At 37.0% G+C, this 16,654-nt stretch overlaps 1 protein-coding gene across 1 annotated transcript in view; it reads right to left on the reverse strand.

Annotated features, from left to right (window-relative positions):
* Positions 1–1,355: 1,355 nt before the first annotated feature.
* cacna1fa (calcium channel, voltage-dependent, L type, alpha 1F subunit a) overlaps positions 1,356–16,654 on the reverse strand; it is a 32,171-nt gene continuing 16,872 nt past the window's right edge. Inside the window, exons 23-46 of the mRNA XM_052603799.1 lie at positions 16,036–16,143; positions 15,804–15,856; positions 15,574–15,720; positions 15,293–15,494; positions 14,993–15,151; positions 13,802–13,912; positions 13,583–13,666; positions 13,409–13,429; positions 13,071–13,202; positions 12,925–12,990; positions 12,714–12,805; positions 12,428–12,587; positions 11,913–12,040; positions 11,730–11,826; positions 11,357–11,459; positions 10,998–11,099; positions 10,765–10,889; positions 10,134–10,244; positions 7,592–7,824; positions 5,883–6,116; positions 4,026–4,360; positions 3,823–3,935; positions 2,642–2,959; positions 1,356–2,211 (exon numbers count right to left, since the gene is read on the reverse strand). Coding sequence (XP_052459759.1) covers positions 2,002–2,211; positions 2,642–2,959; positions 3,823–3,935; positions 4,026–4,360; positions 5,883–6,116; positions 7,592–7,824; positions 10,134–10,244; positions 10,765–10,889; positions 10,998–11,099; positions 11,357–11,459; positions 11,730–11,826; positions 11,913–12,040; positions 12,428–12,587; positions 12,714–12,805; positions 12,925–12,990; positions 13,071–13,202; positions 13,409–13,429; positions 13,583–13,666; positions 13,802–13,912; positions 14,993–15,151; positions 15,293–15,494; positions 15,574–15,720; positions 15,804–15,856; positions 16,036–16,143 — 3,444 coding nt within the window. The 3' untranslated portion in view covers positions 1,356–2,001. The remainder of the gene's footprint in view (positions 2,212–2,641; positions 2,960–3,822; positions 3,936–4,025; positions 4,361–5,882; positions 6,117–7,591; positions 7,825–10,133; positions 10,245–10,764; positions 10,890–10,997; positions 11,100–11,356; positions 11,460–11,729; positions 11,827–11,912; positions 12,041–12,427; positions 12,588–12,713; positions 12,806–12,924; positions 12,991–13,070; positions 13,203–13,408; positions 13,430–13,582; positions 13,667–13,801; positions 13,913–14,992; positions 15,152–15,292; positions 15,495–15,573; positions 15,721–15,803; positions 15,857–16,035; positions 16,144–16,654) is intronic.

A 16,654-nucleotide genomic window follows, 5' to 3' on the forward strand; every position in this document is an offset into this window, starting at 1 on the left:
GAGGGTAGACTGAATTGATACTGAAGTGAAAGGCATGCGCGTGTGTGTGTGTGTGTGTGTGTGTGTATGTATATGTGTGCTTGTTTTGACTATACTTGTGTGATCAAAATTACCTCACTTACATTTTGAAATACTTTGACAACCCACTAGTGAGGATATTTGACTGGTCTTAACTAGTTTAAAAAGGCTTATAAATCATGTGTGTGTGTGTGTATATGGTTACAGTTTAATGTCAGTCAGAAACAAAGTGAAACATCTAATGTTCAAAAGATGTCCCTGCGGCCTCTAAACGGTAGCAATCTTTTACTTTCGAACTTCAAACAGAAGAATTATTAACATTGAGTCCTTAGACTGTGGCTTTGCACTGATCAGCCACAAATTTATCAGCCACTAATTGCTGTCAGGTGCAGGTAGTGATGTTTGTCATGAGCATGTAAAAATATGCAAGTTACTTTTTAATGGAATGTAATTAATTGTGTACATACAGTACAGTACTGGAAGCTTTGCATGTTAAATTTGCAGTTTGGATTCTTTCATTGTGAACTGACTAGCTGTGTTTACAGTTTATTAAATTGACACCATCGCTGCACCAAATATGCCACTTTCATACAATAAAGGCAAAAACAGTATGTGGAAAAATACGGTCTAATTTTATAGTATTAAAAAAAAACCAGTAGGTGAAAAGTACCTGGATGACCTATAACTTCTGCGATTCTAAAGTTGCATCTGATGGATACTTTACTATCCCATGAGGCCACAGGAGAGGGAGTGAAGGGTAGTGATGTGACAACTGATGCTGCAGGTCACGTGACTGTAATTTAACAGATGTATTCAGATGAATACATTTATACTACCAATATTCATAATGCACTGTAACATTATTAAAAAATATTGTACGTCTAGACACAATGCGGTTTCAGGCGGAGCTCATATTTTTACTTTGGGAAACTACATTTCTTATTGTAGGTTGTTGTCTCTGTAATTAACAGCAGTAGCGCAGATGTTTCTGTAGCGTCTTAATAGTGACGCACAAGGCACTTAACTAAGCTGTTGAAAAAATGAAATATGGTCACTTTGACATTTGTTGGTTATGTTGACTCGTGTTTCCAAACATCTAGTTAGGACTGTTTTTATCCACTGTCTTTATCTAGTATGCCTAGTAAGACCTTGATGAGCTGGTTCAGATGTGTCTAATTGGGGTTGGAGCTGAATTGTGCAGGACAGTGGCCCTCCAAGAGCAGGATCGGACACCACTGGTTTAGAGGAATTAAAATGCTAGCCTTACATGACCAATGCTTATTTTTTTGTGAGAAAGTAGTATTAATGTGTTTATAGCAAAATGATAGAGGCTGATATTGTGGATTTGACATGGTTTATCACAAAGTAAAACAAATGCCATTAAATATACCCAACACTAAATATGAGCACACCAGGTACAGTCAGACTGGGGATTTATGGAGCACATTAGAACTGGCAAATGGAGAACACAACATGGCTATTGCATTTTTATTATTAGCCCTCAAATTTGAATTCCATTGATTGTCTCTTTGGAACCATCATGGATATTTTCCAGTCGGTGGGTTGAGATTGGGTTTTTTTCAATCACTTTTCCCAATTTTCTAAACTCATAATGCATACACTTAACCTAGCACCCAGTGGGTTAAAGCAAATTAAGAAAACCATAAAAAAATGCCCATCCTTGCAATTTCCCATTTTACAAAGTCAACATAAACCATTTATAATAAATGCTGAAAAGATTTTGTGACTTTACACAAAGTTATATGAATAGTAATCTTGTCGTTTGTTTAGGCTCTTTCTAAATGTCTATGCAATGCAACAGGGGTGAAGTCAAAGTGATCGCCACAATTTCCTTATATCTACTGAATCAAATGAATATAATTATTAAATCTACCCAACCAAGCTTAAAATGAAGAGGTGAATGTATCGGAGTTTGTGATGCAGAGATCACATTCATTCCCTCGCCAGCAAACTGAAGCCCATTTAGTATGATATAACACAATTCATCTCATCAGACAGATCCTCCTCAAAGCGTCCGGTCGGTTGTCCTGCCCTCCCTCGACTTATAAGGTCAGTTGCAGCACTCTCCATTTCATCAATAGTCATGTGACAGGCATCTGCAATCTCCCGCTTTGCAAAGTCAACAAATTTGGGGTCTTTGGCATATTGACCCAATCCTTCAGAGATCAGGATCTAAATAAATACAAAACAGAAAGACGTTACAACCAACTGAAACCACTGACTACATGCAGGTGATCTCCATTTCACTATTTATTTGTCTGCTCAAACCAATTATTTGCACCAGTAATGATTTAAGAAATGTCATATCAAATAGAGTGCAAAAATAGTGTTTTTAAATTGAACCATTTATCCAATAAATTAAATCCAAAAATAATGTTTGCATATGTGTTTTGAGTATCATATTTGATAAATCAGGCTTTTATGGCTCATATAGTATCATTTAATGAGAATATGACACTTATACTTGAGGAATATAACACCTCAGTTTTATTCAGAGGTACAAATTGAGTGAAATTATGCAAATAAAAAAAAGCTATCCTTATTACTTATTTTCAGGCAAAATGGAAATTTTATACGCTATTAATAAAAAAAGCGCATTTACCGACTCCACGAGGCTGTCAGCGCTTCCCTTCTCTATGTATCCGGTGCTGTGTTGGGACGGCACTCTGAGAGTGGTGTATGCCCGAGGCTGCTGGGCCATGCCTGCCATTCCACCGCCAATCCACCCGGGACGGGCCGATGCCGGCAGACTGGCGCTGCCATTGGTGTCGCCCCACAGTGCCTGAGTGCCCCCCACCTCGTCCACCAGCATGAGGGGAGCGTAAAGGAGACGGCCCCTTCTGGCCTGGTTGTTTGCCCAAGAGGCCGAAGAAACTCCAGATGAAATGCTGCTCCGCCGTGAGTCGTAGCTGTTGTTTGTCTGTTAAAGCAGGTACGCAAATCATTTTATTTATTTATTTTTTGGTGTGGAAAAAAGTGAGAATGTGTCATAATTTAATTTAATAATTAAATTAATTGAATTAAATTATATTTAATTAATAAATAATGTAAATAATAATTTATTAAAAAAAATTTGTATAATCTTGATTGAAAGTAAATTTCTGCTGTATTCTCAGTTATACACTACATCTTTTCAACCCTGTTAAGCCTGAAATATGAAATTATATATATATATATATATATATATATATATATATATATATATATATATATATATATATATATATATATATATATATACACACACACATTTAATTAATTTTCTGACTATTGTTTAATTGAACTCATGATGTTATTTTAATGTTGCATATTTAAAAAAAAACATTTCTTTACATTATATTTAATATAAAGCCTTTATAGTAATTTGAGAAAAATGTTTTTTTATTACATTTACAATCAATGAAACCTATTTTTCTATGCCTTTATAGTTTCATCAGTGACAAAATAAGTATATTGTAAATATAAATTGTATTTTTTCATTTAATGTAATATATAGATTTTATTAATATGAATAATAACCATAAAATGTAATTTGTATCAAGAAGATTATTATAGCAAAAGAAGTTAAAGCAGACTGCATTTATAAATAAATTATAAAGATACAAATTTTAGCTCGTACTCAAATAGCAAGATTTGTATATAATTAATTTAAAATAATGATTAAATTGTTTTTATTATGGTAGTCATAATATAACATTAAATAAATTACAATGATGACTGAAATAAATATACTGCAAATGCCTGCTATGCAGTAAAGTGTGGATCATGTTGGGCGAGGTGTACCTGTGCGAGTGCCCTGCAGGGTGGGGTGTTTTGATGGTAAGTGCCTGGAATGGGCAGATCTTCATTACTGGTCTGCCTTCTCAAACACTGGATGTTGAAGTTGGGCTTTCGACCTGACAGATACAGGAAAAAACAAACAATCTTAGATTCACTGAAGAGCTGTTATATTTTGTGCAGTGCAGAAATAAAGTAGTTGGTTTTACCTAAGGGAGTTGGGGGAAGCACACGTCTCCGGGGAGCGAAACCGTTGCCATTGTATCCATTAGAATTGTATCCATTAGTAGGGTAACCATTACCATTGTATCCATTGCTGCTGTAGCCATTGCTGGCATATTGGTTGCCTGGATAACCAGCCCCATTGTTACCATTAACATTGTAGCCATTTCCAGGGTAACCATTGCCATGGTAGCCACCAGCATCTTGGCTGTTGCCTTGATAACTGTTGTTGTTAACGTTACTGGGCTGAACTGGCGCCACACTTTCAATGCTCCCATTAAGTGCTGGTGTTTGTGCTGGAGGAACCTCAGGGAACCACTGTCTGTTCAAACATCAACACAAACGCAGATATATTAATTTATGAGCAACGTTTGTAAAATATGACAAAGTCCCTTCTGTTTAAGTCATGTAAAAGTCCCAATATACTCACAGCAAAGTTCTTTTTTGTTCTTCGTTTAAGGGTAAAAAGAAAACTGAAATAGCTTTGCAGTGGTTTACTGTTAGCAAACATCCCGACACTGACCACATTTGTTGAGAGCAGCGTTTAAATGAATATGTAAATATGATCAGCGTGCTTTCCTCTCAGTAACAATGTTAACACAACTAAATGACAGCAGTGAGAAAACAGCAGTTAAGAAAGCATCTGATCATAGTGATGTGGACGAAAGCATCTGATCATAGTGATGTGGACGAAAGCATTTGATCATAGTGATGTGGATGTTTGCACCAGTTCTGCCATTCGTCACTCCAGTAAAGTTACGTCATGTTCATTTATATAGCACTTATACAATAGATTGCTTCAAAGCAAGTGGCTTTACATTGTTAAACATGATAAAACAGTGTCAGTGTTGATTTCTATTAGAATTTTTCTATTACAATGCAGCTCTCCGGTGTGTTCATATTTTAACATGCATCTAACCTCGACAGAATAGACTGGACATAAGAAATGAACCAAAGAATAGTTCCATGTTAAAGAAGGCGGAGCTCCAGAGCCACACCTGTTATGTAATCACCTCTGACCAATGGTAGTATAGCTTGAAGGTGTTTACCAGCCGAAGTGAATCTAGAAAGTTTACTTTGATAAGTTGTTTTGAACTCCCAAAACTCAGAATGAACTTCATTTTGGATCGATTTTGTTTGAAATTACATCACACCAGTTTGCATTTTTCACCAATCACATGCATTTTTTTCTGGAAAGTTTGCTTTGGCAAACTGTTTAAAAACTCGCTAAACAAACTCTGTTTTGGACTGATTTTGTTTGAAATTACATTGTTCTTTAATTTTGCTTCAAGTATATCAGGGCCTTGACAGCATTGATATGAAAAGGTATATGCCATATTCAGATGTGTGTGCCATCTTGCAACCGTCTTGTGTCATCACTCACAGTGAAAATGAATTGCTGTGTCCCAATTCGCTTACTATCTGTCCTAAATACTACTTGAAATTATTATTAGTGTTTCCCAAATCGTAGTTTGTTGAAATGAATATCTCAAAGGTTTACTATTTCATGTAAAAATTTGAAGAGCAGATCCATACACGGCTGATATTGCACTCAACCCATTACACGTTGGATGATGATTAGAAATACAAACATGCATAAAAAGTGTTTAAAAAAAACTTTTAGTTTGGCAAAATCATCTGCTGAAGTCTATTGCAGATATAGATATTAATACATTAACAAAGTCATCTTGCACTCAAGTATTCATGGACTATTCCAATGTGGAGGATGACTTCTGTAAAATGGCCCATAGAAACAGCTGCTAATGATGCATCTGCGTATACATATCAATGCATGACTGTGCTTGTTTTGGGGCATTATGTGTAGTCAAACAGTTTGTACTCACCTATCGTTTGAGACAGCACTCTGAGGCTCCTCCTTGCTGACACTGCCTTGCTCCGTAGGATATGGCATCTCTGTGACTCCTCCTCCCATCACTCCTGCTTCTCCTCCTGTGACTCCTTCACCTCCACCTGTGACTCCTACCGGAGTGACACTGACTCCTGTGACTCCTCCATTTTGCATTCCTCCATCCAGTGATGGGGAGGGAATATAGTCACTAGCTCTGGTTGTGTCAGTCCTGAATATGAGAAATACATTGATATATATATATATATATATATATATATATATATATATATATATATATATATATATATATATAAAAATGTATATATAAGGTTGGGCAGTTTAGTCTTTGCAAGGACAGTCTGGCTCTTCTGACTAACAGCCTGTAAGTTTTTTATATTTAAATAATTTGCCACTGATGATTCAAACGCAAGTTTTGAGCAGTGTAAAGTAGTGCTTGTTGTATGTTGTTTCTCTGATCACAAATGCAAACATGGATGTTTATGCGGCGCAATGTCATTATAATCAGTAATTATGTTCCCACTGGATGCAACAAATGCCTCGTTTGTAATGGGTTTTATTGGTTTTGTCTCATCTAGTGATGTGCGAATCAAAAATGAATTTTTCTATTTAACCTGATCTTCTTAGTGACCCGGTTGAACTAGTTCACCAAATCGAAGTGAAACGTTTGAAATGGTTTGCATCTCCAGTACGCACTAATCCACAAATTACTTAAGTTATTCTGTTTAGAAACGTGCCTTACACTCCCTCTGATGCAAAACCAATATCCCAAGTTATTCAGTTATTACTAACAGTACATTGCTGCTTAAAGAGAGATGATGATGGGATGTGCACGAGCAGAGCAGCTGGACTGAGTCTCGTGCTGCTGGCCTGGGAGATGGCATCGTATGTTCAGGGGCGTAACATTGTTTGTGATAATTCATTCATGGTGCCAGGGTTTTCAACCAGGGGTCCCTGAAGGTACTGCATGTGGGTTGTGCGTTTTAAACTAAATTGTAAATAATGAAAATGAGTATAATGCAGTAATGTTAATGCTCTTTACGGTAATTATTATAAATCGTTAATGTGCTCAAGTGGTAGAGCATTGCGTTAGCAAGCGCAAAGTTGTGGGTTCGAATCCCAGGGAATACATGTTAGGAGAAAATTGTTAGCCTGAATGCATAAATGTAAATGTAATAAATGTAAAATAGTGACCCTGGGGTTTACTGAGAGGTTAATGAGCATGTAAAGGTTGAAAACCCCTGCCATACTCCCATTTTAGGGAACACTAGAGAGCATGATATCTACACAGCATGTGTCAAGCTTGGCAAGCATCGCAACTCCCCAGAATTCAAACTTCTTAGCATATTTTCATGTTAAAGTTTCTGGAGTGTCTCAAAGCTGTAAGGTGATTTGTAAGCTGACAGTTATCAAGTTACAGTCCAATAACAAGAGATTAAAATACTGTTAGTTTTTGTCTTGGACTAAAATCTGACCAAATAACGCATCCTTCAGTCATAATAGATCAAACAGCTTTCAGACCTCAAGTCTCTGAGCAGAACAAGCCATTAGTGTTAAATTCTCTACTCTGGCAAGCTGCATTAGCCTCTGTTTATACAGGTATATTTCTACTCTTAGTGTGCTCCTTGCCTTTGGTTGTTATTCAGCATCCACAATGGGGTGAGTTTGCTGTGACTGGAGGCCCACCTGCTGAGCAGGGGAGACAACCTCTGAGGCTGTTCACTTATCACTGTGTTTTCGGAGAGGGCGGAGGCCGGACGGGAGTCCACCAGGGCCTCCTCCAGCATCAAGCTCCCACTGTGGACTCGAGGAGGAAGCTCAAAGCTCACTGTGGTCTCGTCCAGATGGGGCGGCATTGGGGTGCTTCTGGGAGTGGACATGGCCGATGTGGGAGGAGCATCACTGAAGACGCTGTCACTCTGCCGACAAGGGAAACACAATTAACTGGGGTTGCACTGAGACTAATTACAAATGCAAATGCAACCTGGTTTTAATTTGTGATTTTTACAGTAAAAATGTAAAATTAAGCACTACTAATTAACACCATGTAGAATTATTATGTATATACAAATACACAAACATACATGTATATGTATGTATGTATATGTGTATATATATATATATATATATATATATATATATATATATATATATATATAGGTATGTATATGTATGTATGTATTGTATATATGTATATATATGTGTGTGTATATATATATATATGTGTGTGTATATGTATATATATATATATATATGTGTGTGTGTGTGTATATATATATATGTGTGTGTGTATATATATATATATATATATATATATATATATATATATTAGTGCTGTCAAAATTAGCGCGTTAACGCATTCAATTAATTTGAAATATTTAACGCGTTAAAAAAAAATAACGCAATTAACGCGGTTGCAGTTTTTTTTTTATTTCCAGTTGTGGCCTATGTGTGTTCAACGTGCAAAGAAATATGGATAAGACCAAGGAAGGACTTTTAGACGGAAAGTTTCAGTATAAAACTCTGCCGGATTACTCTTCAGTCTGCCACAAGAAACATTACTCTTCATTTAGTCTGCCACAAGAAACAGCAACATTAAAATCATGAACTCAAATGTCATTGTTTAAAAAAACAAAAAAAAAACAATGACTGTAACAGTGCGTAAATCAGACCTTTCTGTAACGCTAACGTTAATAAGCTTAAACGAAAATAAAGAAATAATTGTGTAGCGGAGTATTTTTTGTACACAGTGCCGCGAACTGTCAATCACTCCTGTACGCGTGCATCACTGTCCTCCTCAGCTGCAGCAACTTGCGCTCTCTCTCTTCATCAAGCTTTAAAACAAAAAGGGGACAAAAAGATCATATTGTCTTTGTGCATAGGCTATAGATAAATTAGATAAATGAATACCTAAATTTGTGCCTTGCCGTCTACGGTATTTTTTAGAAGTTAGAAAAAAGATGCTGCAGCCAATGAACAGCCAGCGGGGGCTGCAGGACGACTCAACCTCCGCAGACAGTTCTTAATGTTTATCAGACAATAAATACTCAAGATTTTGCTTTAGTATAACTCACAACGAGTTTCACACACCTTCTCCGGCCACGTTGAGTTGTTGACACTTAACAGTGGGAAAAGCGACACATGCGCTATTCACTTGTATAACTTAAGGGTGAATGGGTAATGTAGTTTCTGCTCTGGGTGGGATGAATTAGGAAGCTTGCATTGTGAAGGGCGCTCTGAAAATCGGCAGTGCAGGTAAAAGATTAAAACCTCTATTAAAACAGATGTCCAAATGAGCGTACCGGTACGCTACAAGCACGTTCTGGGCGCACGGAGAGGTGGCGGTACGCTCAAGAGCTATATTTGGAAGTGGTGGTACTGAGTACCTGTGTGTACTGGCCCACTTAAAGCACTGGCAATGACTATACTTTGGAATTTTTTTGCAGTCCACTTAGAATTCAACATGGAAATCATTTTTGTTTTTTATTGGCATTGATTGTTTTGAAATTCAAATGGTACTTACATGCCTGTGTTTTTATTTCTGTAATAAATATGGCTTTCAAGCCAACAGTTAATTTGGAGGATATTGATGGTTTATTGCAGGTATGTTGTTTACATGAGAAAATCTGTGTTACAAGTTAAACAAAAATTCCAATAAACAATCATATTTTGAATTTAAATAGTTTCTTTGTCTTGAGTTTACATTAATTATTTACATTTTACATTTACATATCCAAAATGTTTCAGTCTTTTAATTGCGATTAATCGCGATTAATCGCGATTAATTTTAAAAAATTGTGCGATTAATTAGTTAATTTTTTTTAATCGATTGACAGCACTATATATATATATATATATATATATATATATATATATATATATATTTAACATAAATATTTTATGTCTAAACAAAAAAAAATTATCACATATAAATGCATGTGTGTGTATTTATATATGCATAATAATTATACACAGTTCACACACATATATTATGTGATTCATTGTTTGACAGAAAACCACAGTAAAAAGTAATAATATTTCACAATATTAAATTTTTTTGCTCAAACACATCATTTATGTGCATGAAAAACATTTTTCAACAAATGTAACATTTTTGGCCCATAGTGCACATGAAACAAGGACATGAACATAATAGTGTTGGTAATCTTAAAGCGCACTGATTTTACTATCCCCACTGGTTTAGATGTTAGATGCTGGGTGTTCTTACCCTGAAGAACTCGTCTTCTTCCATCATCTCCCCCTCCAGCCCTTCCTCATCCTCCATCGCTATAGCCAGACGCATCTCTGGAGCCAGATCCTGTAGAGTGCGTAACCCGGCCTGGACCACACAAGACGAGAGTCAAAGATGTGTTGTGTGTTTCTGAGTAACATAACTGGCTCATGTAGTATGATTTAGAGAGAATATGGAGCTCATAATTGAGGAGGAAAAAACATATGCAAATCAATGCAGTTGCTGATATTTATATGACCCCCCCCCCCCCCCAACAAGAAAATATATATATATTCAATGAGGTTTTTATAAAAGTATAAAATACTACTTGCATAAAATGCATATAAATATCAGTTGTCACTCTAAATCTCCCAATGATGTCTAAGTAAAATTTGATATAAATATCAAAAGATACGAACATCATCATAACATGCCAAACTTGAGTACTTAACTTTACTTGTGTTAAGTATGTACTTTAAATAAGAAATAAGAAAGTACACGCTGCCCTAATTCAGCTTTCTATATCATACTTAATTTTGCTGTTAAATATTATATATTATAAATATATTATTTCTGATCTGATGCATGTAAAACACCCATTTGAAAAGCAAGACAACACACTGTTTACCTGGAGAGAGGCTGACTTGTCCTTGCCTTTCTTCTTCCTCTCTTTCTCCTTCCGCTTGCGAAACTTTTTGAAGTAGTCCTGAATCAAGAAGCTGGCATAGAACTTCCCTGCAGTCACCTCATTCCCTGAAACACAGAGAGATGGATTTTATAAAAAGACTCAAAAGAAAAGAGGAAAGCTGTATTTGTCATTTGGTTGTCCGTATCAGCAGAAGATCTGATAACATACTGTACCTGAAGGAGGAGGTATAACTTCATCTAGAAGTTTGGGTTTGGTGTGTTTCCAGATCTTTTTAATGATAGCTCTCAGCTCCTCGTTCTGCTGGTCAATGGGGCCTGTGGGGAATGGAAAGGTACAGTCTTACTGTATTTAAGATAAGATTAACACTTCATTTTTTGCTGTACTGTGTCAAATAGCAAACAGCAGAGTTGTTAAATCTATAAATATCAACCTTTTTCATATAGAAGTTAATATATAGAAACAATTAATAACATCCTCTCTTGTGAATGCTGACATTGACAGAAGTAAGTGTATTAACTGTGTGTATGCTAGTGTGTGTGTGTGTGTGTGTGTGTGTGTGTAGAAGTTCTACCATCTGTTTTAATCTTGAGTGACGTTCTGACGAGAGCAAACAGAGTGGCATTGAAAGACACGGTGCCGTCAGCATGGAGAGGCACGTTCATAGCCACCAATCTCTGCCGATGAGAAAGAGAGAGTCAAACAGAAAGGTGCAGAGATTAGGGAGTGAATGACATTGCTATGTGGAGCAGGATGCTTGCTCATTCTGGGTAGGTGTTTACTGGGCCTCACAGGACTTGTTAAATAAACAGAAGTGACAGTAAAGTCATTTTAAAAAGCTTTACAATAAATTCTGGTTATAAATGTTTGAGAAGTAGTGTATGACTCGGGTTCCTCTTAAATGTAAGTGAACAGTCACTGACTGTACAAATCCAAGTCATGCTTACCCTACAGGCTACTCGATGTGGACAGAGTTTCCCAAAGCCCAGCGGAGGCTGAATTCTGCGCAACATGGTGACCACATCTAGATGTTTAATCCGTCCCCTGATGCAAAACGATACAGACGTATTTGTAATTTGAATTGATATACTCATTTAAGGCAGACACAAAGCTTGTATGATAGCACTCACGTGGCCTCTGGGTCGTAATCGGACCAGACTCGTTTAAACTCATCGAGGTGATGAGTGCCCAGCACAGTCCAGTCTCTGGTCAGATACTCAAAGTTATCCATGATGACAGCGATGAACAAGTTAATGATCTGAGAAAACACAGATTGGATCAGTTAATCACTGAAATCAATTGTTTATTATTTTCAGAGATGGATTACTTAAATTGTGCATTTGCATTTTTGTAGTTTTTCCCTCCACTTCATGTGATTTCTGTTACCAGTTTTGCATTCACTCTAAAAACTTTTGCATTAAATGCAGGTGAATGCACTTTTTGTTTTTAATGTACCTTTTGCAAAGAGTTGATGCAAAAATTTCGCGAGAGAACAAACTTTTGTGAGAAAACATTTCCAGGGAATGCAAAATTTTGGTGAGTGAACTTAAAACTTTTTTTCAGTCAGCTTAAAACTTTTGATCACAGTTTCTTGGGGTAATGCAAAAGCTTTACAGGCGAATGCGTTGCATGTGTTATCTCCTACCAGGAAGGCACAGAGTGCAAAGAAACTGATGAAATAGAGGTACGCCAGGTTGCTTCCGCAGCTGTACTCCTCTCCCGGCTCAAAGTCAGACTCCGGGTCACATCGACGCCCTGGCAGTGCTGCAAGCATGATCTGCTGCCACTGTTCACCTGTCGCACACCTGGGTTTGAAGTAGAAAAAAAACATTAAATTAAATGTACTTGAAATCTTTTACTAACTACAGATAAGCAGATTAACCAAACTCAATTCAGAAATCTACCAGGAGTTTAACCCTGTCTATGCTCACCTGAAGAGCAACAGTACAGCCATGAAAAAGGTTTGGAAATTGTTGTTTCGATTGAGCTCTGTGCTGTCATCTATAGCGATTTTCCCAAATGTCTGAGAAATAGAAGAAAAAAAAAAACGGAAAAGAGAGTTTAAACTTCCCAATCTGTAACATTCCTCATGTGAGGAGAGGGAGCGAATGAACATAGACAAATGTATAAAGATGAACCCACCTGCATCCCAATCACACCATAGATGAAAAAGATCATGGCAATGAGTAGGCCAACGTACGGCAATGCCTAAAGGTAAGCAGAGAGACACACATGTATAAAATAACTGAGAAATATAGTTTAGCTTGTTTGTTTCCTAAATTTCTCACCTGTAGAGATTTAACAAAGGTCCAGAGGAGGGTTCGAATGCCCTCACCCTTACTGAGCAGCTTGACCAGTCGCATAACTCGGAAAAGACGGAAGAAGGTGATGGACACTTTGGCACCCTCCCCTTCTTTTCCCTTTTAAAAGTGGAGAAAGAAAATGACAGAACGAATATTAATGTGACTAAAGAGTAGAGTTAACAAAGTCTTACTGATCATAAATAAGGTTGTGACTTTTGACTACAGTTTACTAAGTATTGTGTGTACTGTTAATGAACAATAGCTGTAAAATTTCAAAGATATGAATATTTGTTTTGCTGATGCATAAGGTGAGATGTTCGTACCTCTCCATGGCCTCCTCCACCCTGAGTGAGTGACAGGACCATCATAATGACATAAAACAGAAGAGATTATAGACATTGATAAGTGTGTGTCTCTGTGATAACAAAAGATTAAGTAGCAAACGTTCACACTGACTAGACTAGCACATCTCTCACAGATCAGATATAGTTACATACACTGAACTCTGCTATCATGATGTCCACCAAACTGCCCACCACTATCAGAGCATCAAAAGAGTTCCAGGCATCTATAAAATAGTGCTGTGTAGTCCAAAACACAAAGAGCGAGAGCAAGAGAGAGAGAAAACAGCACAAATGTCAAGGCACTAACACAAATGGACATGTCAAGTCTGCGTATTAAATGACTGAGGAAGGACAGTGTGCAGCAGGTCTCACGTAAGGTCTCAGAGCCAGAAGTTTGATGATCATCTCAACCGTAAAGAGCGTAGTGAAGATCATGTTCAGGATGTCCATCACAGAGTTGAAGAGTTTGGACTGCTCATAGTGCTGTGGGTCACAGTCAAGTGAACTCATTAGTGCTCGAGACTATGACTAGAACGTCTCCCAGAGGAGCGCTAGCTTCACACTGAAATATGAGAGTTTGCAGGATCACTTCATTTTTTGTCATTTCAAATAATACATACAAACCAAAAGTCTCTGTTTTTACACACGTGTTGTTTAAATAAGTCTAAACTTTATTCTAAAGTGAAAACATTCACGTGTGCTGAAAGAGACCCTCTGAGAGCTGTTACGGTTACTCATATAGTGTATTATGTGTGTGTGCACCCATTTGTGTGTGTGCTAAATTTGACAAAACATCCTTTTGGGGACATATTTATTTGTGAAATAGTAAAAAAACAAAACAAAGGGTAATACTTTCGTTTAGGGACCACTTCTCATTAATAACTAGTTGCTAATTAGCATGCATATTACTAGCGTATTGGCTGTTTATTAGTTCTTTTAAAGAATATGTTAATGCATTATTCTGCATGACCATAACAAAACATCTTTACTAACTATTAATAAGCAGCAAATTAGCAGTGTTCTGTGGCAAAAGTTGTAGTTTATAGCTAATTAATGCTTAACTGCATGCTATTTACAACTAATTGAAAATGTATTACAGTTTAAATTTATATTAAATGCAATTAAGAGTGTTTTTAACCACTTAAATAGACCTCAAGGTCTGAGGGGAAAAAAATCATCATTAAAGTTGTCCAAATTAATTCTTACCAATGCATATTACTAATCAAAAATTAAGTTTTAATATATTTATAGTAGGAAATTCACAAAATATCTTTACTCAATATCCTAATGATTTTTGGCATAAAAGAAAAATCTATAATTTTGACCCATACAATGTTTTGGCTATTGCTACAAATATACCCCAGCGACTTAATAAGACTGGTTTTGTGGTCCAGGGTTACATATATGTAAATATATTTGTAAATGATAAAATATTTGTATAAAAGTATGTTAATCAACAGATGAAATAAGTGTACTTCATTGAAGAGCAAAGTGTGTGTGTGTGTGTGTGTGTGTGTGTGTGTGTGTGTGTGTGTGTGTGTGTGTGTGTGTGTGTGTGCGTACCTGTACAGCCAGTGCGAGTGTGTTGAGCAGAATGAGCAAAAACATGATGTACTCAAACTGAGAGGAATTGATGATCTTCCAGAATTTGAGTTGTGAGGGGTTTTTGGGGATATAAATCTTTATGGGCTGAGCTTTCAATGCGTAATACACACACTGCCGCTGTGAGCAAAGGAGAGAGACACCGTGACACAGACAACAAGAGCAACGAAAGAATCAAACGACTAGACTAGATGACCAAAGAAAGATAACGTAGCATAACCTATTCAATATCTAAAGAAATGGCCCTGAATTCAGACTAACCTGGTTTTTATTTAGTTCACAATTTTTAAACTCAGCCTCTCCTTGTTCACGGAACGTGATGATGACAAAACCCACGAAGATGTTCATCATGAAGAAGGCGATGATGATGATATAAATGATAAAGAAGATGGAAATCTCAACACGGTAGTTGTAGATTGGGCCTCTGTTCTCTGCATTAGCATCAATGGCTTTATATAAGAGCCTGCGAAATACACGAAAGACAATTAAAGTTTGGAGGATCCTCTATCAGTGGTGTTTTGTTGAGTGGTTTTCTCACTCACTGTGGCCAGCCCTCAAACGTGGAGACGGTGAAGAGCGCCAGCATCCCCATCAGCACGTTGTCAAAGTTGAAGTCGCTGTTCTCCCAAACTCTCTCCCTCACCATTGGATGGTTCATATCACCATCTTTGAACACCACAAACGTGCCCCTGAAACAATCACACACACAAGTCTCAGAAAAAAAACTCAACTGTGGGTGCAAAGCAAACACATTTATGACCAAACCACATACTTGCACTCTTCTGGTGTATGTTTGGCCTCATCCGTACATCTGTAGAACCGGCCCTGCAAGAGGCATTACATTAATGTTAATCAGCAAGAAAATACTTATTATTAGGAAAGTTACTACATTTTAAAGAATGGCTGACTGATAAAAAGACGGATCATTTTTTTCATAGGAATTAATTAATTGAAGAATCAAGCACAATTAGACCAGGAATATGCATTCATTTGAGTTGATGCACCTTGAAAAGCTGCACACCAATACAAGCGAACATGAACTGGAGGAGAGTGGTGACGATGAGGATGTTGCCAATAGTGCGGATGGCCACGAACACACACTGAATCACGCTCTGAAGACACAAACGGCAACACTCACTGAAGGTTATGAATAAACATAACTGGAAATAATGAACATAATGGTATTTAGGGCAGCATGACACAAATATATAAACTGTGATATGAAAATGTGATATTGTTTTAATTCTGATGGTTATGACTTACAGCTTAGGAAAATAAAATTTGAGCTTGATTAGTTTAAGTTTACTGGTTACCTCTTGGGCTAGTATAGAACATGCAAGCACAATTATGGGGAAGACTACTGACTTGACAGCTGTCCATAAGACAATCATCAACACCCTCAATAAGGAGGGTAAGCCACAGAAGGTCATTGCTGAAAGGACTAGCTGTTCACAGAGTGCTGTATCAAAATATATTCATAGAAAGTTGACTGGAAGGAAAAGGTGGTAGGAAAAGGTGCACAAGCAACAGGGATGACCACAGCCTTGAAAAGATTGTCAAGAAAAGCCGATTCAAGAACTTGGGAGAGCTTCACAGTCAACACATCAAGAGTCTCTACACTCA

This window comes from Carassius gibelio, chromosome A8 (assembly GCF_023724105.1).
Source record: "Carassius gibelio isolate Cgi1373 ecotype wild population from Czech Republic chromosome A8, carGib1.2-hapl.c, whole genome shotgun sequence".
Taxonomy (NCBI): Eukaryota; Metazoa; Chordata; class Actinopteri; order Cypriniformes; family Cyprinidae; genus Carassius; species Carassius gibelio.